The 23,752-nt window shown below is 44.1% G+C and overlaps 2 protein-coding genes across 2 annotated transcripts in view; one reads left to right on the top strand and one right to left on the bottom strand.

The window, feature by feature from the left end:
- The window catches only part of ACTN2 (actinin alpha 2), a 75,496-nt gene extending 63,393 nt beyond the window's left edge, over positions 1-12,103 (bottom strand). Inside the window, exon 1 of the mRNA XM_066617160.1 lies at positions 11,710-12,103. Within this exon, the coding sequence (XP_066473257.1) occupies positions 11,710-11,838 (129 nt within the window). The 5' untranslated portion in view covers positions 11,839-12,103. The remainder of the gene's footprint in view (positions 1-11,709) is intronic.
- A 6,401-nt stretch (positions 12,104-18,504) lies between these two features.
- HEATR1 (HEAT repeat containing 1) overlaps positions 18,505-23,752 on the top strand; it is a 45,322-nt gene continuing 40,074 nt past the window's right edge. The window contains exons 1-6 of the mRNA XM_066611462.1: positions 18,505-18,553; positions 19,904-20,055; positions 20,767-20,983; positions 21,399-21,540; positions 22,162-22,263; positions 23,238-23,378. Coding sequence (XP_066467559.1) covers positions 19,914-20,055; positions 20,767-20,983; positions 21,399-21,540; positions 22,162-22,263; positions 23,238-23,378 — 744 coding nt within the window. The 5' untranslated portion in view covers positions 18,505-18,553; positions 19,904-19,913. The remainder of the gene's footprint in view (positions 18,554-19,903; positions 20,056-20,766; positions 20,984-21,398; positions 21,541-22,161; positions 22,264-23,237; positions 23,379-23,752) is intronic.

Below are 23,752 nucleotides of genomic sequence, written 5' to 3'. Positions count from 1 at the left end.
TGACTTCCTCTTTGCCGACGATGCAGCTGTCACTACCCACTCTGCCAAAGATCTCCAGCAGCTCATGGATCGTTTTAGCAAGGCCTGCCAAGATTTTGGACTGACAATCAGCCTGAAGAAAACACAGGTCATGGTTCAGGATGTGGACTCACCTCCCTGCATTACAATCTCTGAGCATGAACTGGAGGTTGTCCATGACTTTGTGTACCTTGGCTCAATGATCTCCGACACTCATTCTCTCGATGCCGAGCTAAACAGGCGCATCGGTAAAGCAGCTACCACGTTTTCCAGACTCACAAAGAGAGTCTGGTCCAACAAGAAGCTGACGGAACATACCAAGATCCAGGTCTACAGAGCTTGCGTCCTGAGTACACTTCTGTACTGCAGCGAGTCATGGACTCTTCGCCCACAACAGGAGAGGAAACTGAGTGCTTTCCACATGCGCTGCCTCCGACGCATCCTCGGCATCACCTGGCAGGACAAAGTTCCAAACAACACAGTCCTGGAACGTGCTGGAATCCCTAGCATGTATGCACTGCTGAAACAGAGACGCCTGCGTTGGCTTGGTCATGTCGTGAGAATGGATGATGGCCGGATCCCAAAGGATCTCCTCTATGGAGAACTCGTGCAAGGAAAGCGCCCTACAGGCAGACCACAGCTGCGATACAAGGACATCTGCAAGAGGGATCTGAAGGCCTTAGGGATGGACCTCAACAAGTGGGAAACCCTGGCCTCTGAGCGGCCCGCTTGGAGGCAGGCTGTGCAGCATGGCCTTTCCCAGTTTGAAGAGACACTTTGCCAACAGTCTGAGGCTAAGAGGCAAAGAAGGAAGGCCCATAGCCAGGGAGACAGACCAGGGACAGACTGCACTTGCTCCCGGTGTGGAAGGGATTGTCACTCCCGGATTGGCCTTTTCAGCCACACTAGACGCTGTGCCAGAACCACCTTTCAGAGCGCGATACCATAGTCTTTCGAGACTGAAGGTTGCCAATACAATGGAGGCTGCCATTTTTCTGACAGGTTCATTCATTCGTTCTAATAGAAAATAGGTGGAAGTTATATCAGCATGATGGCAGCCATCTTTTCTAGCGCTGTGCTCAGTAGGAGAAATTCTAGTGGGCCTAGCACATTAGAACCTAGAAAAACGACCTGAGCATGCTGGAAGCTAAAAAAAGAAAAAGAGAAAGCCCTCTAGCACTTCTAGCTTCTACCGCTAGAAGCTAAAAAGAAGAAGAAGAAAAGCAGGCTTATTTCACTTCAGTTGTGTGCCAGTTCCAACATCTCATTTTCTATCCATAAGATTGTTCTTGGAATTTCGGTGGGAGCAGATAGGAAAATTTTTTCTTGAATGGATCATTTGCTGGTCAGTGATTCAATGAAGCATGACTTAAGAGCAAACTGGGTTTATTGCTCATTCAGACATAGCATTTTTAATGTAGCTATGCAAGGATGTTAACCCATGAGCCACTTAATGGGTATAGAATATTATGTTAGCACTGGCTCAATAATAATGAATGAAAATAATGCAGGCAAATTGCTTATTTTATCTGGTTGTGCTTCTAGTGTGGTACACCATGGTCCCCTCCTGTTCTCTTTGTAGGTAGGGCATTATGAGTTGAATGATGCCAGGCTGCCTTCTTCAACCTAACCTGTCCAGAATGTTGGCATGTTCCAAAAAGCATGTGCCAATGAGGTAGAAAGGACCATTATCCTAGATAATTATTTTATCCTATGATCAATATTCAAGGTTTGATAAAAGATACTTATCTACATTTGTCCTCATTAGTTTCTTGGGATTAAATCAGTGCAAAATTGCTCATGGCATAAGAATCTGAAGTGTTCAAGAGAATGGAATCAACAGTGTCCGTCAATTCCCCCATGGTAACAACAGTAAAACTGCAATCCAGGGGTTTAGGTTTATCTCCTGTATCCAACACACTGTACTCTAATTATTAGGATACATAACGTATCTTGTCTCTACCATAACATCTACCTTTTATTCCTTATCTTTTGTTAATACAGCAAATCACAAAGTTGTTAGGGTGAATTGTCACTTGTGAAATCCTATTAAGAAGCCAACTATGCTATCTTGGCCCAGTTAAGCAGTTTTGGTATCTACTTTAGCAAGTAGCCTTGCCTAGGCTTTCAAAAATATTCAAGGAGATGTGGTGAAAATCCCTAATGTTCTCCTGTTGTTCATCTGTTTTGGACCTTTGGGTCATCCTGTGATGCCTCAGCATCCTGAAGAGGCTGCTGAGTCATTAGGATGCAACAGCCATGTTTGTCCTATTGCTGTTTATTGCTTGCCTTTCTTCTTTCCCAGCTGAGCAGGAAGCTAAGGATTTGGCTTGGATCCGGCTCAGGATTGTAAAGTCCATTTGATTCCCAAGAGTGGGAAAGTCATGTGATCTCTCAGTATCCAATTCCATAGGTAAACTTGGTCAGTGCCTGCAAGTTAGTGTTGCCAGCCCTTCAGGATTGTCCTGGAGTCTCCATTACTCTCCAGGAATCTGCATCAATCTCCATCTGATCACTGACAGAAATCCAGAGATTTTAACAGAGCCTCCAGGAATTTCCAACATTACATCAGTGGCTTATTATTGCTAACACATTGTATACCTAGATGTATAGAAAGATGCCAACATCTGACTATGTGTTGGTTACTCATGGAGCAACATGGAGAAAACAGCTTCTGGAAATATGGTATATAAGCACTTCTGAGGATGCCCAACAAAGTAAATGAACAGAGCAGAGCTCATTCCAATGCTTTTCATGTGATGGAGGCCTTTTCCTTGCACCTTCATTCTGTTCCCATTTGGTGGGAGCACAAATTGCTGCTTCTGACTAATCTGTTCTATTAAAAGTCATTGAGTAACTATTCAAAATATACCCAGGTCTTAAGAGAGCAAGTTGCTACCAGCATTCAGCACTACACACTGCAAATCTTTAATCCCCTGTGACCGGAAAAGGCATTGCATTAATTAGTCAGAGCACTTTGGTCACTGCTCAACTCATGGAAGCAGAGCAGCGTATTAGATGGCAATGAAATGTCAGGTGAAACTCAAAAGCCCATAATCAACAGTGGTGCAGATGAATGCTTGAAAAACTGGCCTTTTCAACTTTATACTTAGTTGCACACACCAGTCCTCCTGTTACAATGGAATAAATCTGAGCACATCTTAAAGACTGCTAATGTGGTTGGTGGCATCAGAATTCATAAGAAGTGTGAGAGTTTGTTTGCTGATCTGAGAACAGCCCAACAAATGTGTAATTGCTACTCATTTAATTCAGAGGTTCCAGTCATTTTTCCTGATGGTAGCATTCTGCTGCAGAGATTATGCAAATCAATAAGTTGTCCTAAGTAGATGTTCCATAAATGGAAGAACTTTTGCTTGTGTAAGAGGAGAGGAGTGATTTTCAACAACCCCCTTCCCTCTGCAACTCCCTGCTTCCCTCCAAATCTGCTCCGGATATTCTGAGATCTTGAGAAAACTTGCTGTGGAATAGTAGCTTAGTGAGATGCAGCAAAAATCACCCAACCCCAAACAGAACAGTTCTTCTACTTCCAGAACAATAAGATACAGTGTGTAGAAGACATGGGATCAAGCTTTCTCTATAGCAGACCAAGGCCATGGAATTCATCTAGCGAGGCTCCTCACTCTGTGCATTTAGTCGCTGACAAAGTTAAATGGATTTCTTTAGATATGCTTTCTCTAAGATTTTTTTCTACCTCCTCACCTTTTTCATTCTGAATTTTTATTTTTTTATTTCAGTTTGTGGTTGAATTGATTTTATTGTTTTGTTATTGTGTGTGTGTGTGTGTGTGTGTGTGTGTGTGTGTGTGTGTGTGTGTGTGTAAAGACTCTGAATTAGGGTTGAAGAGGCAGGATATAAACAAAGAGCTGTTGGTTGGAGACTGTTAATTTCATGTACACATCCACTTGGAGCATCACAGGTGATAGTTCTGTGATATGCTTTGAGAGTGTCATAAGCACTATTGTTGGTTAATGATTGGTGTCACTAATGATGAGCAAGACAGCTTCAACCATGACCACTCTCCCTATTACCTGATGCATTTTCTCATGAGCCTTTCTCAGAGTGCCCACTGGAGCAGCCAGCTGGAGAGGGCAGCAGACTGGTTGTGGGCTTGTCAGTTCTCCTCCCCTCCAACTTTGGCATTCCATGTGACTGCGTCAAGTCACTTCATGGGCAGGCCAGCCTTGGCCTTACTGGATTTGTGTGTTTGGGCCAAAGCTGTACTGTGGTCATGTGTGTCCAGAGAGGTGGGGGTGAACCTGAGAGTGGGGAGAACCAATTAATAGACAGTCATGGATCAGCAGCAGCAAAACAGAAGGATATGATGGCATTAGCTATATAGCACCGCTAGCTTCATGATATGGTGGCACGGTGAGCACAGGGTACCATCAAGACTTCAGTGTCATTCATAAGCTCTTTGCATCTCTTTCCATAAGAAATTCTGCAAACTCCCAGTGTGGAAACAGCTGGCACATCTGTGTGCAGGGAAATCTTTTACAGGTTCTCATGCTAACCAGGTGTCACTAAATGGTAGTTTCCAGCTCCAGGACTCTGAACTAGTTACCCAAACGAATGCAGTCGAATTGCCTGGATCCCACTCTGAAGATTTGACTCAGCAGTCAAATTGCCTAGATCCCACTTTGGAAGATTTAGCATGCCTGTAATGCATTAAACAGAATATTTTGTACAGCCTCACTGCTCTGCTCTGTGAGCACAGCTGGACTTCTCTGGGAAAAGACAAGATCCATGAAGCAGCCACTGAGTGAACAATCCTAATCCCTCCCTAGTGGGTGCAGCAGAGAGGACCAGAACTGAGGCTGTGGGTGGAAATGCACGCCCTGTGCCTTCACTCAGCCTGGCCCCTCCCGCAGCCAGCGAGCAGGGATCGGCTCCTGGGAAAGCGGCTTCCACGTCTGGTGAGCTGCCCGTCTTCCAGCAGTCGTGCTCCCCGCACAACGTGGTTCTGGTTGTTGCACCACAAAGCAGAGAGGACTTGCAGCGCGGGTGCTTCTTTGGGGAGGCCCAGGATTTCTAGTGAGACTCTCTGACTCCCCCTGTTGGGTTGCAGGAGAAACAGCTCTCCTGATGGCGAGCGTTCCATCAGAAGTGGTCCTCAGCATCCCAGCAAGGGGCGATTCTGCCCTCCTCCCATCCCTAGAAGCCACTGGGCGGGGGGATGAGTTGACCTTGACCTGGAGAAAGTTCAGCTGCTGCTTCCACTACTGGTCCAATTCCAGCTCCTGCTGATCGTCCTGACTGCCTGATTCCAGGCAAGTAGCAGGGAACCACTTAGTTCATCCTCTGATGGCTGTTGCTTCACCCAGCAGGTAAACTGGGGGTTGGGGGGTGTCTGGGATTTCAGTGCAAGATTATTCACCAGGGTGGTGATAGAGGGACTTGTCTGTGTGTGGGTGGGGGGGAGAGTCAAGTGGAATGGAAAGGGCAAACCCTTCCCCATCCCCCCCCAACTGGCCTTTCTTTAGAGATGAAATCTTGACCAGAGTTAAATTTTTGCACACAGGTATACACATTTGATCCCTGTTGCGTATGTGCAACATTGGGCAGAAACGGCTTAACAATTGCCACCACTGGGAGACATAAGCATACGTGACAGAAAAGGGGGGGGAACCTGCATGGCTTGAATTCTTGCACATGTTCATCATCTCAGCTTCATTCTGGCAGCCAAATTTCAACATAGTCTAAAGAGCTGCTGCTATTCGTTGGGTCGCAGTGGCATCCAGTGGTTTTGGAATGAAATCTGAAACAAAGTCTGCCTGATCGTGTGCGTGTTCATAGCAAAGAATGGGCAACACAGAAGTGCCCTCTAGTCTGCCAGCGAATGGATCCTGTGATAGCTGAGATGAGCACTGGCTCCAGAACACTGGACACTATAATTTTTATTAGATGGCCTTGACTGTCCCCATTGCTCAGCCTAGCCCAGGCTGACCTGATGTCCTCTTTTTCCAGGACATGCTCTCTTTTTTAGCCTTGTGTCCTGGAAAAGAACTTAAATGCCCTGCTTTTTCCTGTGATCAGCCCCTGCAGGCAGTGCAGAGCCAGTGATACATTATATGTAATAAATTATATGTAATACAGTTTTAAATTTAATAGTAAGTAATATAGTGTTTAAATTAACCACATGAAATCAAGATATGAGTATTTTAGCTTTTATTTTGTCATATCCCATATTTTTCTTGGATGTCCTACATTTTGGGGGTGTCCTCTTTTGCAGTTATGACATCTGGTCACCCTGGTAAGCTCTTCCGAACATGGTTGCTATATCGCGGTTGGAATATATAACATTATTCCAAATGTAGATCAAGGTTTGCACTGAAAAGTACCAAACCAAAAAGTGCTAAAACAAGAGTTTAATCATTACAACTCTTTTCTACATTTCACACACCTTTATTTTATATAATGCTCCCAGGCTTATGGCTAGAGGTGTTTGAAAACCTTACTTTACCTTATTCAGAAATAAGCCCATTTGTGTTCAGTAAAACTTAGGCTGTAATCCTAACTTGCCTACTGGAAACACATAGTCCTAGATATAGGTACTCAGAAGGAAGCTCCATTGAGTTCAATTGGACTTTGGGACCCAATCCTATCCAACTTTCCAGAGCTGATGCAGCCCCATAGTAAGAGAACAAACATTTGGGAATTTGGAACAGGAAAAGAACTGGGCTGGGGAAAGCAAGTGCATAGTCCTTTAAGGAACACATGGTGGACAAGATCAGTGGACAGTGACTGTCAGTTGCTCTAGGGCAGGGGTGTCCGAAGTTTTTGGCAGGAGGGCCACATCATCTCTCTGACACTGTTCTGGGGGCGGGGGGGGATGAATAAATTTACATTTAAAATTTGAATAAATTTACATAAGTTTGCATAAATGAATATATTAAAGATGGACCTATATGAATGAATGAAGGTCTTGCAGTAGCTCAAGGCCTATAAAAGGCCTTGCACAAAGCAAGGCTGGCCTTTCCTTCACTGCTGCACAGACGTGAAACAGTAAGCAGTGGAGGGAGCCCTCATCCCACAGCTCTCACAAGAGGTCAAACAGTTGCATCGGGCCCGTGTGGGCTCTAGCAAGTCTCTGGAGGGCCAGAGGCTCATTGGAGACTAGGGGCTCCCTGAGGGCCGCATTGAGAGGCCTCAAGGGCCGCAAGTGGCCCCAGGGCCGGGGTTTGGGCACCCCTGCTCTAGGGTGAGACAAACAGCCTGTGGTTCTCATCTTTAATCCTTTGAAAATGCCCACTATAGTTGTGGGTGAAATGTTAGGAAATAGGACAGTGTGGGGTGAGAAAGGTGGGACTAGCAGAGTTCTGCTTCGCCGGGTCCAGAACCCCATGTCAGGCCTTCTGGCCTGACACATGGCCTCTCAACTCTGCGTTAGTAAAATAGCCAGCGCAGACTTGAGTAGCCCCATTGCAGGGCCCGTGGCCTTACCCGGGGGAAGGGCATACAGCTGTCCAGTGTACATAGAATGCAGCAGCAGCCATTTTGGCACCACTTGCTCCTCTGGATCCTGGGCAGCTCAGAATTGGGCTGTTAGTTCCTGATGGAGGTAACAAACATTCTGTCCTGAGCTGACAACAGAAAGAATCAGCCATTTAGAAGGATTATTGCTTACATTTACCTCGTCTCTTTATCAGTGTTCTTCAGTCTGTGAGTTGCGACCCCAATGGGATTGCGAACCCACATTTGGGGGATTATGGCAACTTTTCAAAGCCTATGCAAGAGAGGGCTTGGACACAATCCAGTACTGCCTTATCAAAGCTGAACTCTTGATATAAGAGCTGCACAATCTCTTCTTACTGTCTTGCTCCACTCCTAAGGCTGGTCCTGCTCAGGTTGCTACCTCACAGGATTGTTATGAAGACACAAGAGATTGGGGAACGGGGGATGGGGTGGCCAAAGACAGTGGCGAGGGGTGAGATTGGTGGTGGATCCCCAGTCTGATTGATTGATTGATTGATTGGGGGTTGTGGCACAAAAAAGCTAAAGACCACTACTCTATACAGATATAAAATGTATTTGTATATTAATCTCATTTAGAGCAGCTCAGTTGACTAATCAATCTGGTTTTTATTCATGCTTTTAGTCAAAAGGGATTGTTTTTCAAACAGAGAGGGTTTTTATTAAATTTGCTGTGGTTCTTACTTTTTAAAGACTGTTTTCCACTTACTGCCCCTTGATAAGCTACGCAACATTCTGCATGTTTTCTGCATTTTCCAGGTCACAATTCCTCTTCTTACAGTCCTCAAGAACTGTGTGGAGCCCACAAGCTTTGGTTTTCTCTTTTCATCGAATGGTTGATCCAGCCACAGGGCCCACAATCCAGTTAAGCACATCTAACCCATTGATTTCTGGGGAGTTAAAATACACTTGACTCGTATTGGACTGTAGTCATCATGTCAATGAAAACAAAAATCAAATTTAAAAAATCTTTTTTAAAAACCCAAAATTTTTGAACATGTCTGTACATATTTGAGTCATTCAGAAGACCAGAATGGACATGGCTAGATAGCCACTTGTCAGGGATGCTGTAGCAGTTGCCTGCACTGAGTAGCAGTGGATTAGATGACCTCCAAGTCAACTTCCAACATTATGTGATTCTGCGATCTGCAACAAGTCTTAAAAAATTTTTTGTATTAGATCAGTGTTTCTTGAAGTACTTGTGGTGTTGTCCAGTGGTACCTGCAGGACCCCCAGCTCCCCACCACTTGGCAAAGAGACCACCAATGCAGCAGGAGACTTGGTGGGCAGAGCTCTAGCATGTGCTTTTTGCGCACTCAAAAAAGCCCTCCTATCTGCCCTGAGCCTCTTACTGGTGTTTGTTGCATTGCATCTGGCCTCCCAATCCGGAAGTAACTGACAATGACAACATGGTGATACTGGTGGTACTTCCAATAGTGGAACAGTTGAGAATTGCTACATTAGATAGAAAGACTTGGGCTCCTCCCTTCCTGGACCTCTCAATTCAAGTCAACATTCATGATACTGTCCATCAAATGCTCTTTGTAGACTTTTTTTTGAAATAAAATGAAGTTTATTGAAACATTTCCAGGAAATTTATGGAAATCTCTGAAATGAATAATTCTACATCAAGGATTCTGAACTATTGCAAACTCTGAAACTCTATGAGCTGGGGTTATAATTAGGCGTCACATCCATTGTAATCCTAAGGACGTCATCATGTGTTACCAGCAACTGTTGACAGCTCTCATACCATGCATATCCTGAAATGGCAAGTCTGGAGAGGGCAGCCCACAATAGAAACAATGGCATTTATTTTTGTCCTGTTCCAAGATTGTCTCATAGAACATGCATGCTAGCCAACTGCCAGGCTTGCTTCAAGATCACTGTTCAATATTATATTACTAGCCTGAACAAAGCTCAGTGACCATGCAGCAACACTCTTCTCATCGTATACACGGATATTAAGAATGTACTCTGTGGAATTTATTTTAGCACTGTGGAGAAGGGCTTGACACCCTCAGATCTTTTCAAATCCAGCAGTCCTTCTACTCGGAGAGTATCTTTGCTGGAACACAAATGCCAGACTGATTCCCAAGCCTAGACAAGGGATTGACTTCTATCAGATATTATTTATAGCTGTGCATATCCATTTAATGCTTGTTTGATATACTAAGGACAAAAAATGCCATCTACCAACCACTGCTGCTGCACTGCTTGCGTTCACACAGGGCTCCATACACAAATTCAGATTAAATGAGTGGGATGCCCTGCATCTTTGTTTTGGTAGATTGTGTCTTCAACTGCACCCTGTTCTTCAAAGTACTGTATTGTTCATTAAAATGTGGAAAAGAAATGCATTATCCAAAAATAGAAACATAAATGCAAATTACATTTATGCCTTAATTCTGGAAGCTCTTTTTCATGCTGTGGGAACTCTTTTGCACAAACAGATTTTCAAAAATGCATCATTTGTAAGATAAAAAAATTCTTAACAAGGGACAAATATACTGGTGGGAATCAAGGTGCAAAAGGCAGGGGAGTAATACTTGCCCCCAATCCAAAGAAAATCAGTTGTGCTTTGTACTATTAAGGCAAACAAGAAATTGAAATGGACTGATTTCAATGGGATTTAAGAATGTCTAACTTTTCTCTGGACTGAGGGGGAGGAATTAATGGAACATTTGAAGCAAGGGTTTCAAGCAACTTGCTATTTTTCTTTGTATGGAAGCAAAGTCAGGCTAATGCGCTGCTCACTGAGAAAAAGTATATTTCAAAAAAAGAGTAAATTTTCCATATGGAATGTCTCCTGTGCAGTCTCCAGAAATATTAATAGGATCTGCACAAGAGCAGTTCATTTCAGTGGTGCTTGTGCAAAGGAACTTCTCAGGGGAGCGGATCCCAAAGTTACACATTTTACTGGACCATCCATTGGTAAATGGATAGGCACCTGATCAAGTGTTCTGATCAAAGCCCTACATGACATTGCAGGTAAGCTACTATATGACTGAAATGCCCAAATTATTTGCATTAGTAACATAGTGTCCTGTCTAGAAACATATCCTATCTAGGCTCGTTTCCCTGACGAAGTTCTGAAAAAGTTACACAACAAAGCGGACTTTTTTTTAACAACATGAATGTTAATCTTTTGACACAACCATGATTTTTCCACCTTCGTATGTTAAATTGTTGGATTATTGCCAGCCATGAAAATCTAGGGACATACAACATAGTGTCTTGTTTTTCCTGTGCTGAAAGATGAATTTTCATACTGCTCAGTGAAGAGGCATGTGTAGCCAAAAGCATGTACTGTCCCATACAAACTGAAGATGACACTTCTCCTTTTTTATCTCTTCAGGACCAATTCACACACCCTTGGAAGGGTAGAGAGTAGTGCAAATAGATGAGCTGACTTTGAGCTTGTGGTGAAATACCAGCATCGCCTGTGCTACTGATGTGTAGTAATGCTTAGGGAGCCCAGCCTATGAACATGATGAACTCAGGACTTGGGTGTGTGGTAAAGCAGGCAAGCAGATGCTGGAGTACATGCCCCACCTCAGCCCTCCTCATCAATCCACATTTTAGCACATTTGGGTGAGATAAAGCACAACCAGGATGACATCAAACTACATTTTATAACATAGTCCATAAGATGTATATGCAATTCCCTCATTTGTATTTTGGACAAATCTGGGAATCCCAGTAGGATGCCCCATAACCCATATTCACTGTAACATACCCAACATCTAAAGTGATATAATCCCAAATATAGTGTATGATAACTACATTTTTTACTCTAGTGGTTTTCAGCCCTTTTCATCTCACAGTATAATGACAGGTACTAAAACTGTCAAGATACACCATCAGTTTTTGGATAATTGGAAAGGCACAATTGCAATCAATTGGGGGTGCAATTGACAGTGCACCCAGTGCAGCCTGTTGGGGGTTCACATCCCCAATGGCCCTACTAATAAATTACCTTCCCCCAAACTTCTTGTGGCACATCTGTGGACCAATTGTAGCACATCAATGTGCTGTGGCACATCTATTGAAAATAGTTGCTTTACCTGCACAAACAATTATCTTGAAATGAACCTTGGTACTGACATTTTACCAGTTACAACATCAAATGGATACTAAACAGATAAGCAGAATACATCTGTGCAATTTCATATACATTTGAAATCTATTTGTCCTGACCTTTCTTTGCTGTTTCTCCCAAGCAGGGTCCAGGAGCAGGTCCCTGTCCCATTCTTCCTCCTGGTTCATATACTCATCCTCTTCATATTCATAGTTGTAATGCATGTTATGGTCGATTTGAGTCGTCATGTTGCTTAAAAATCAGATTCCGTTTCACACCTGCAGAGATTTCTTTGTTCTTAATAAAGCTCAGTTCAAAACAAATTTGCAAGATAAGAAATTCTGTTTTCTTGTCCTTTTTTTGGACAAAGGATTATAGATATTGTGTTGCTGACATGACAGGGAAAAGTTGTCAGCTTGCAAGTAAGAGTTTGCCTTCACTTTTTCCCCAGCCTTTCTGCTCCTGGACTGCTGCTGTGATTCTCCCAAAGGAAGCCTGGCTCACACTGAAGGCTGCTGTTGCTCCTTCTGCCTATTATCCCTTCAGCCTGTCACATGATTCCTGAACTATCCGGCCCCCTCCCCTCTTTTCCAAGTATTTCTCTGCTGCTTGTAAGTCTGATCTGGACCAGCAGACCAATTCCTCTGCTTTGAGAAGTTGGTGAAATATAATTCTGCATTCACTACCCAATCATACCTTTGATGCTGTATTGCCATCTCAGCATCTTCAGAACAGAAAACCACAAGGATTTATAAGAGATTACCTTCTTGAGCAGCACTGTCTGCCCTCTGAGGTTGCTCACTTTTCTCTCAGCTTTGTCAGTTACATATTTCCAACTTCTAGGATTATTTTTCTCAATAAGTACTTTTCCTCTGACCAGTTAACTATCTGGGAACATCCAATGCTGTAGTGTTACTGAAGTGAGACGAGAAGTTGATCTAGTAATTTTCCTTGGATAAGATATCTCTAGGTGCTCAGTGTCAGCATCTAAAATTCCTGGAAAAGGGTGAGATACAAATCTATCATTAAACAAATAATGCAGGTGTAGTAAAATGGTTGTCCGAATGTTTGCACATTGGTCCAGCCGCTGATTTAGAGCACTACTAAATATGCTTTGATAGTCCCAAATTAGTATCTGGTCACCTGGTACATCAGTCAGTAGTGCTGGTGCCAGGTTGCTGCAGTTTTGGGGCAAAGCTCTTCCCTGGGCCCCCTGTGATGTCCCCCTGCCCTCCTCCTAATGGCACATTGGGTACAAGCACACTGGTATTGAGGCTTCAGGGGTTGGCTTGAACAACTGGGTCCTCTAATGGGCATGAGATGTAAACCAATGTCTGACTTGGCCAAGGCCTGACCCCATTTCTTCCAGTCGTACAACCATTTCAAACTCCCCACCCAATGTTCCAGTACTTCCACAATGAAAATAAATCCAAACAGTGGTTTTGCATCAGCCTTTAGAAAGACAGTAAGAAGCTGAAGCAAAGTATTAAAAGAGTGAATCATTAAATACAGGAGGAATTACATAAAACAGAAAGAGCAAATGGTTGGTCTTGCAAAGAGTATCAGTTCTCCCCATGCACAGAGAAGTTTAGCAATATCACACTCATGCTCTGATCTGGCAAAGTGCTGACATGCACAGTTGACTTGATTGCCAGTACTGAGAAAAAAAGTTGCTCTGGCGTTTTCACATGGTACAGTGGCTTTGGAAATGCAAACCCATTCATCCTCCTTTGCCCCTCACGGTGGAAAACCTCCATGCTGGACAGCAGTTTTTCCAGGTTGTGGTAAATTGCCGTCTGACCACACGAGGGCACATTCATGCAGCTTCACTATCCAAAAATGCAGGCAAGAGGCATGACCGTTTCGTCTAAGCTTAAAATTATAATCGACATCATACAAAGAATAAAACACATCTCTAAAGATCCCTGCTAGTATGGTTTATTATCTAAAAGAAAGATATGGCAAAAGAAAAAAAATAGGGAGAAGCAAAGAAAGAAACTAACCAGATACCTTTTCTTATATTACATAAGAATAGAACAAAGATGATGAACAACAACACTGAAAGAAAATTAGATTGGAACCCAGGAGTTAGATGTTTTGAGATGTTAATTTATACACAGGACACTATGAAATTTACATAGTGATTTCAGTATATGAGTCACATGTAAGGGAATTACAGAGGATTGATACCCCCAAAGTCTTACTAAATTCAAAAAGACTGTACCAGAAGTGGTCTTTGAATCAATCAACCTCCTGGTCTGTTCGTGCACTAGAACTGCAGGAACACATACAGACTTACAACGTAATACAAACAGTGACAGGTGGAAAACTACAAATAGTGCTGGCATACGATTGGAAAAAATGGTGAGACAGATCCAGGATTTTAAAAATGGTTCAGCAATGAGAATGTGAGGGGAGGGAAGAGGGATGAGAAGGAAGAGCAGGCGTTTAGGTATAGAATAACTTATTACAATCTGTCAGACAGTCGTGTTTGCAGCAGCAAATGTAAAACAAGGGGTTCTACTTTACCTTTAGCATATTATCATTTCCTGCATAACAAATCAGGAAAAAACTGAAGTCTGTAACTGTCTGTACTATGAACCTTTCAGGTATGTGTGACTAAAATATTCCCTTTGTAAACCACTATGCTATCACGGAAGTTTTGGAAGCTTGGAAAGCTCAAGAGTTGTGCAGGCAGGATGACGATTGCACCATGAAGGGGAACATAGAGGATCCTATGAATTTCTCTCATAGAATACTTGTAAAAATCTCATTTTTTAAAAAGGGGGGGTTATGATCAGCCTGCCTATGTAAACTGCCTTGATTCTACGTGACTCAAGTCTATGAGTCTTTGAGAGAGATGGTAAACAAACAAATATTTTCAAAGATGCTTTGAAACAATGCTTTCGACATAACCAGTAGTGCAAAGTAAGCAGCTGGATCATAGCTGACTCCATCAGATTGGCATTTATTGCAACTGGCGTACTTGAAGTTAGTACCAACCACAGACTTGACATCAGTCTACCCCAAGGGATGTTGTGCCACTGAGTACCTGATAACCTGTTAGTAGATTTCAACGGAAGAACCAGCAGTGGTGGCCTTTAAGTTCAAAAGATGCACCAACTCAAGAGAGCAGCCATGCACTCAGCCACAGAGTGTTCACCTCTGATGCATACACTCTTGGGGTTTCTTCCTGAGTTTGAGTGTCTAATCAGGGGCTGGTATATCCTTTTTACCTCTCATGGCTCAAATGGTTCCCTCGCTCTACTACTTCAACCACCATGTGGCTTCCCTGCCTCCTCCTCACTCAAATCTGGTTTCACAAGGAAAGATTTTCCACAGGGGTAAAGGCCACATACTCCTCCCTACCAATACATGATATGCCACATTTTTCAGAAGTAACTCCCGCCCCCCTTCAAGATGCTCTGGAAGGTGGAGGGACTTTCTGGAGTGATATTTAATATGGCATGAAGGGACAATCCACCTTTATCATATCCTTGTGACATCCCCTGTGCCAAGGATGAGGGCAGAGTCCACTTTTATTTTGTCTGGTTTTCTGTGAGAAACTGCTAAGCGTTGTTCAGAAAACAACAGTATAGATTTTGCTGAGTTCAAAAGTTTTAGGGAGCTGTTGCTTGAAGACCAGCTCACAGAGGACCTCTAACAAACAGATCTAAGTCTTGACTGTTTTAGGTTTTTTTAAAAAATTAAGAACTGAAAATTGGGAGAGAGCTCTGGACTGCCTGATGCTGGTTGAGGCCTGCTGTTGGATAGCTAGTTATTGCTCCATACCACTTCCATGGCCTTGTTGGATCTTGCCTTCCACACTGCCTTCATTCTGGTGTCTCAACTGCATTCACCTCCAAAAATCTGTGCTCTCCTGACTGTCACTTTTTTCTATCCTCCCTTGCTGTCCCCTTTACCTGGACATTCTTTCATGCACACATAAAACATTACGTCATTTTTCCTCTCTCACAGACCTGTTTGAAAAACTGTACAGTACATGTATTCTTGCATGCAATTATATTTAAAAGGACTTGACAGCAGCCCTGTTTTATTCAGGAATGGGTGCCTAAAATAAAAGTGTTGTTAGAAAGAGTACTGATGGGCTGCACTGCTGATCAGATCACAGCGTACAATCTCCTTCATGAGGGGATCCCAAGGTCAGGACAAGTGGGAGGCATGTGAATTACTCTCTAAATCATCCCAGCAATTAACAACAAGGCAACATCTGTGCATGTGGGTTCAGTGATCCTCATCCTTCCTGTGGCAGATGACACATTGAAGAAATGTGTATTTTAATCATTCTTCCTGACAGCACTGTGCAGTCCTTCCTTGTGTGGGAGTAAGACCTGCACATGGAGGAATAAGGCACAATCGAGACTAGTTTTCCGATCTTCCCTGCTTGCAGTGGGTGAGAGTGCTGGTGCACGTGCCAACACAATCAGAGCCCAGTCCTATCCTTCCCCCACTGGTGCAGCAATGCCAATAACAGGCATGCTGCATACAGCAGGGGGGAACAGGAGGAGAAAGGGGGATTATTTTCCCTTACCCCTCTGTAAGCCTCCTACTCTGCAATTGGTCTCCTTGGGCCTGTGCCATCTCTGTAGTTAGTGCAAGTCTGAGGAGACAAAGGGGACAGGAAAGTGTCCAAAAGTGGAGATATGATATGCACCACCACCACTGGATCCACTCCTCCTGCAGCCTCACCCCTTCCTGCCCAGTTTTGCCCTCTTCCCCCAACAAACCCCCACCCCCTGCCTTACTGTCTCTGGTGGGCGTGGCAGGGTCTGATGCTTCATTGGCAACCATTTCATGACAGAGGAACTTTGTCCCCCTGTTGTAAATGCCTCCATGCAACAACCCAATTTGCAATAGGGTTGGGCTGTCAGGCTCTTATGTAAAATGGGAGGCAGGTGCATACTGGATGCCCTTATTCCTGACCAATCCTCCCTCCACCATTCACAAAGAAGGGACATACATGGAACTTAGCCACCTGGAGGAGGAGAGCTGGATGGGGATATGTGATGTACTCATGGATCTGTTATTGCAGCTAATGGCTGGAGGCAGAAGTACCTGGGTGTGAACCCAGAGACAAGAGGAATGAGGTTCTGTTCTGCTTCCTCCTAACTCCTCCATGCAAGGATATTGCCCCTTGTGTGGGGAGCAACAAGATCCTTACTGATCCAAAGAACAGACACTACAAAGTTTTCCCTTTCTGACTGCTTCATCTGGCAAGCCTGCAAAATAAATCCAACATTTTACTTAGAGCTACAAGGTTTACTCGATTAACTGGTGAGATAAATCAGTTCAAAAACATTTAACTGAATAAGGTGAGCTGGATTAATAAGGCTATAGGACAAGGTGACTTTTTTAAAAAATCCACTAAAAATACCCATGGATTAATGTGGCAGATTTTAAAAGAAATATATCTGTTTACAAGTACTTATGAAATTTGACAGCACCACCTTAAAAGATTCTGCATTCTGCATTCTCTGTTTTCTCTCATAAGAACAGCCCCACTGGATCAGGCCATAGGCCCATCTAGTCCAGCTTCCTGTATCTCACAGTGGCCCACCAAATGCCCCAGGGAGCACACCACATAACCTCATTCTGGTGCCCTCCCTTGCATCTGGCATTCTGACATAGCCCATTTCTAAAATCAGGAGGTTGCGCATACACATCATGGCTTGTAACCCGTAATGGATTTTTCCTCCAGAAACTTGTCCAATCCCACAAAGAAAGGAATGCCTGATCAGCTACATAAGAAGAGCCCTGCTGGATCAGGCCAATGGCCCATCTAGTCCAGCTTCCTGTGTCTCAAAGTGAACCATCAAATGCCTGAGGGAGCACACAAGACAACAGGCACAATCTGCATCCTGGTGCCCTCCCCTGCATCTGGCAGAGGCAGCCTGCATCTAAAATGAAGAGCTTGCACATACCTACTATGACTTGTAACCCGTAATGAACTTTTCCTCCAGAAATTTGTCCAATCCCCTCTTAAAGGCATCCAGGCAAGACGCCATCACTGCTTCCTGTGCACAACATCTAACAAGAGCACATCATCTAACATAAAAGGAAGTATGTTTCTTGCCTCAGAAGGATTTTTATTCCAATGCAAATGTCTGAACATTTCATCAATGGAGTAATCAATTAAGGGGACAATGTCTACTCAGAAGTAAGTCTCATTAGCGTCAATGGGATTTGCTCCCAGGGCAGTGATTTTCAACCTTTTTCACCTCACAGCACACTGACAAGACAAAAAATGCACAACATACATCATAAGTTTCCTTGACAAGGCCCAGTGTGCTGCCAGTGGGGGGCTCACATCACCCAATGGCCCTACTAATCAATGACCCTCTTCCCCATTTCCCGTGGCACACCTGTGAGTGCGTGTGGGTGCTTGGGTGCCTCACACAGCCTCCGGTGGGGAGGCTCTGCCTCCCCTGATGCAGTGGCAGTGCTTTTCAAAGTCCTCCAGTGGGGAGGCTCTGCCTCACCTGCTTCCCACCCACTGCACATCCCTCCTGCACAATGCACATGGGGGCAGGTTCCATTGAACTCAGTGGGACTTCCGAGTGTGCCCAGGATTGTTGGCTGTCAGTCACTGGCCTGGGGCTCGTAGCATTTTACTTTGTGTTCACTTCTGCAACCCATTAACTACTGCACTCCACCCTCTCACCCCCACGATCAGGGATTTCCTGGAAGGCTTTCCTTAGCTCTCCCTTTCCAGGCACTGACAGCCGGCTGCGTCGCAGGCTGGCCTCCAGGGGGCGGCAGAGCACAAGGCGACAACACCGCTCGCCCCACAGGGCGGCTCTTCTTCTCTTGCCGCCGCCGTGGCCTTGGAGGCAAAGCCGGAAGCGCCCGCCCTCGTGCATGTGCGCGCTTCCGGGTCAAAGGTGAAATCTGGACCCCGACACACGTGGGGAGAAGGAGGAGAAAATCGGGTGACCGTTGGAGGTAGGAGTCTGCAGCGCGCGGGGTTTGCTTGTGGCGGTTGGTCCTGCCGTCCTTCCGGTTGGTCTCCACCAACGGCCGCACGCGCCAGTGCAGTTGAGTGCTGTGTTCAAATCACAGCCCGATGAGGCTGCAGCCCTCGCCACACTTACCTGGGAGTAGCCCCGTTGACTCTGATGGGACTTACTTCCGAGTAGACGTGGCTAGGACTGGGCTGTGAGGCTGCAGCCCTCACCACACTTACCTGGGAGTCTTGGACAGGTTTACTCAAGAGTAAGCCCCAAGTTTTTCAGTTTTTGTATGTGAAGCATACAGTCCATCTTTAAACCACAGCCCTTGCACTAAGCATGTGAAGAGCAAGACCCTGCACCCCCTTCCATGTTTTGTCTGAATGCATGACCAGAATTTGAAAAAAGGCTTTTGGAGCTCGCAAATATCTCACATACAAGTCTTTGGACATTATAAAGCTAACGTATTAATATTTTCTATCCCTTTTTTCCCCTTGAAATTTAAACATCATAAAGGAAATATATACTGCTGAATTATGTCTTGTGAGTATCTCTCAGTTAAACTGTGGAGTCATTTGAAACTCACATCCAAAGCACATTAAATGGGTTTTACTTCCTTTCCCCCTAATCAGTTGTTTAAGCTCAAAGACATCTGGCTCTTGGAAAAAGTTCTGAGATATTTATAAAATTAATTCATAAATTTTGTTTTGTTTATGTGGTGTAAATCAAATAAATATGCAACATCGGGTCCAAGTCCAGTTAGGACAGGGGTGTCCAAACTTTTTGGCAGGAGGGCCACATCATCTCTCTGACAGTATGTTGGAGACCAGGAAAAAAAAACTAATTTGCATTTCAAATTTGAATAAATTTACATAGATGAATATATTACAGAATGGAACTTTTATGAATGAATGAAGGTCTTGTAATAGTTCAAGGCCTATAAAAGGCCTTGCACTAAGCAAGGCCGGCCTTTCCATCGCTGCTGCTGCAGCTGCATCACAGACGAGAAACAGCAAGCAGTGGAGGGAGCTCTCATCCCATAACTTACGCGAGAGGTTGAACAGTTGCCCTCATGCTGAGAGCAGTTGCGTCGGGCCAGCACAAGCTCCAACAAGCCTCTGGAGGGCCAGAGGCTCATTGGAGACTGGGGGCTCCTTGTGGGCCAGATTGGGAGTCCTTGAGGGCTGCAAATGGCCCCTAGGGCAGGGTTTGGGCATCCCTAGTTAGGACATTGGAAAACTTTTCAGTTCAGAATTTTCTGGCAAGTTCGCATCACTAGATCTGTTTTGGTTTATCAAATACTTGCGTAATCTGCAAAAGCCCACAACCAATTTTTTTTCCACAGCAGTGTAAAAATGACATCTCTTGCACACCAGCTGAAACGCCTCGCACTTCCTCAGAATGATCCTAGTCTCTTGTCTAGAAGTGAAGCGGCATCCCTGCTGTTTGATTGCAAAGAAGCTGCCAATATTGACAGGGAGACCTTTTTTGCAATAGGTAAGCATGGCTCTTGAAAAATCAAGGGTCAAAAATTTTTGCTGGAATTGGTAGTTGACCAAAATTTGTGGTTGCCACTGAATGTTCCCCCCCCCCCCAACTTGGGGGGAAGCATGAGGACTCATCTTCTGACATTGGACTGAGGTTTGGAGCAGTTCCGAACAGTGAGTAGTTTTGTTTGATTCCAGGTACTTCTGAAACTAAAGAAGTGCCTGAAGTGGTTGGCTGTCTTGGCTGAGAAGCAGAATATAAATATAACAGTCTTAGGGTGCAATCCTAACCTACTTTCCAGCACCAACATAAAGGCAATGCAGCTCTAACGTAAGGGAACAAACATTTCCTTACTTTAAGGAGTCTTCCGTGAGTATCACTCAACTGCAGGATGCAGTCCAAGTCCAATAGGCACTGCTATGCTAGTGCTGGAAAATTGGTTAGAAGTATATACCATGAGCCAGTACAAATGTTAGTTCATTGCTCCAGACTGAGTCGCTCAGGCAGTTCTGGGCTCCACCTTTTTGCATTCAAATGCAGTTTTTCGCTTGTGAGGGTGACCATGCGAATCAGAGGCTGTACCTGTGGAAGTGCTGGGTCAGATGTTATTTATGTGAATGTGGCTTCATCTCTAGTGCCATTCTGCAGAGGATGGTTTGCAACTGTCAGAACTGGACTCTAAAAGATAATTGCATGAATTATTTTTCTCATTTTTCATAGGGTGCACTGGTCTAGAAGAGCTAATTGGGATTGATCCATCCTTTGAGACATTTCAGGCAACTCTTTTCAGTCAAGTGTCCAAAGGTTTGGAGCGCAGTGTCCAAACTAAAGCAGTAAACCAGCAACTGGATGAAAATATTTCTTTGTTCCTGATTCATTTGTCCCCTTATTTCATGCTTAAACCAGCCCAGAAATGTCTTGAGTGGCTGATTCACAGGTAAACAATTTGTTCTTCTTTAACATCACAATCCTATGCATGCTTATTCAGAAGTAAGTCCCATTATGTTGAATGAGGCTTACTCCCAGGAAAGTGCATATAAGATTGCAGCCTAAATGAAACATTGTTTATCATGAGCAACTCTGAATTGATAAACTATTTGCACTTCCTGAACTGTTAACAACAGATTGACTTCTCAACTGCAGGAAAGCAACATTTTGGGACAATGCTAGGGGGAGGGTGTAGTGTGTTCCAGCTGCATATACATACACTATACAGTGAGGGGGTGGGGTTTATGCTTTTCTGGAACAATCTGGAACTTGACAGTTCAAGTGCTGCAAGCCCTAACAAACTCTAATTAACTCTGTTTAATCATATAGATATGTGTGGGTTGATTTTTGTTTTGTCTTGCTAGGTTTCATATTCACCTTTACAACCCGGACAGTTTGGTTGGCTGTGTATTGCCCTATCATGAGACTAAACTGTTTGTGCGAGTTATTCAGCTTCTAAAAATTAAGGATCCAACTCACAAGTGGCATTGGTTACATCCAATTCAGGTGAAGTAGTAAAAAGTAAATGTATGAAAAACTCTACTCCTAAGTCCAGGGCATATGGTTATGGTGCAGCAGTTAGGCACAATCTTGTCAATATATACTTGTGCTTAAGACTCCACTTAGGAGACTTAGACCCAATCCTAAGCGCAGTCAGCACTGGCACTGAACCATAGCGCAGGCACTGGGTGCCATAAACTTGCCGTAAAGCATGTTTACGGCACCTGCTGAGCAGGAAGCACAGGCATTGGGTGAGTGCCGGCAGGCAGGAAGAGGATGTGCCGCCACCAGGGGTAAGTGAGTCTGCTAGGTGGCAGTGCAGCCTCTGGGGGGGCGTGGGGGCGGAACTAGGGTGGGTTGGGGGAGGAACCGGGGAGGGAGGGGGTGGAACTGACAGAGCTGTGCTTCACCATATAATGAACTCCGCGTTGGGTTGGAAGGCCCAACATAGAGTCTCTCGAGCCAGCAAAATAGTTGGTGCAGACTTGAGAAGCCCCATTGCGGGGCTTGAGGCACAGATATGCTTTCTCCTTCCATTCACAGTTCTTAGAATGTATGTTTTGAAGTAAACTGTTTCAGTTAGTTGCATTTTTTTCCTAAAGTTTTTCTTTTTGGCTTCCATAATAGAAACCAGGAGTCCCTCTTGCACGGGGAACTTTGATTACACACTGCTACAAAGACCTGGGATTCATGGATTTCATATGCAGTCTAGTAACAAGATCCGTAAAGGTTGGTGTCCTGTTCCACTGTAATGTCAGTGAAATAATCTCTCCACTCATTCAAGTAAATAAAGTATATAATCAACTGAAGAACTAAAAGGAAACGAACATTGGAACCTGACTGTACCAAACCAAAATTATTGCAGTGGAGCCCTCTTGAACCAGGCATGTCTGGTGTGGATACTAAATGTTACACTAACGTATTATAAAAATTGGTGGTGACCTTATTCACCCAGTCCTGCAGTGGTTATTTTATTCTTATAGACAATGTTTTTCTAATGAATATCATTTAAATAGTAATGTAGCATTAATTAGTGGAAAAAGGAAAACTTACAGTGCAGTCTTGTACACACTCAGAAGTAAGTCCTCCTATGTTTACTTACTGTGAGTGTGTGTAAGATTGCTGCTTTATTTTTTTCCAGTTGATATACCGCCCTTCCTCCAGTGCTCCCTCTGCTTTGTTTTATTCTCACAACACTGCTATGAAGAAGGTTAGGCTGAGAGATAGTGACTGGCTCAAAGCTTCTGGAGTTTAAGGCTTCCTGGCTCAAGTTCAACATTCTAATCACTACAAGACACTGGCCCTCATTATATTAGAATATTGTGACATACAAACTGAATCTTGGGGGGTTGGCTCATGTGCTCACCTCTGTGGGGGATCACAGGCCTGTGAAAAAGGAATAGTACAGGTGCTTCCTTTCCTATTGTATATACCAGCTAACACCACATGGATATATTCCTTTGTCCATTTTACGCAATGCTACCCCTGCAAAAAAAGCAGGGCAGAGGCTGTCTCATAATGACAAGCAAGTGTTGCATATCACCTTCTGGGTGCGTTTCATGCTTCATGCATTCTCTCTTGGTAAGTTTGTGAGCTGCCCCAGAGCTTTTAAAGCAAACTGCACCTTGTTAGAGGAATGCTGTGATACAGGGTTTTTCTATTGCTTTGTATTCTTGTTATAAATACCATGTTGTTCTCTCAAGGCATTTTCACTGCATCCTGGGAGCTTACCACAGATGAGAGTCCTGTTTACTTTTTATGCTTCCACCATTGTGTCTGCTCTCATGGCTGCAGAACGGATGACAGATACTATAGTCTCCAAGCTCCTTCCTTATATCCAAAAGGTACCTGGTGATTCAGTTTTCCTCAGTATGAAATTGTTTTTCTCTTTGAATTACAGTTGGCTTTTGAGGAAGCATTTTGTGCTCAGTGAAATGGAAATAGAGATTGTTTGCCTTTGGCACAAGCCTTGTGTTGACTGTTGGTTTGTGGGGAAAATGTGGCTGTTTATTTCACTCTACAAGTGAAAGTGTATTTAGAGTAAATGCTCTGATTCAAACATCTACTGCATCTTGTAGATGCAGGAACTCTCCTGTCTCCAAAGGCTTCCCCTTACACAGTAATAGAAAGGGCAACTCCACATGTTCAAAGGGATGCGCTTGCAGATCTGCTCTCTCTCTCTCTCTCTCTCTCCTTAAAGGGATGCCTGCTCACATTA

Source organism: Tiliqua scincoides, chromosome 1 (assembly GCF_035046505.1).
Source record: "Tiliqua scincoides isolate rTilSci1 chromosome 1, rTilSci1.hap2, whole genome shotgun sequence".
In the NCBI taxonomy this organism is placed as follows: Eukaryota; Metazoa; Chordata; class Lepidosauria; order Squamata; family Scincidae; genus Tiliqua; species Tiliqua scincoides.
Note: the sequence above shows the minus strand (reverse complement) of the source record. Positions and strands in the feature narration are given on the sequence as shown.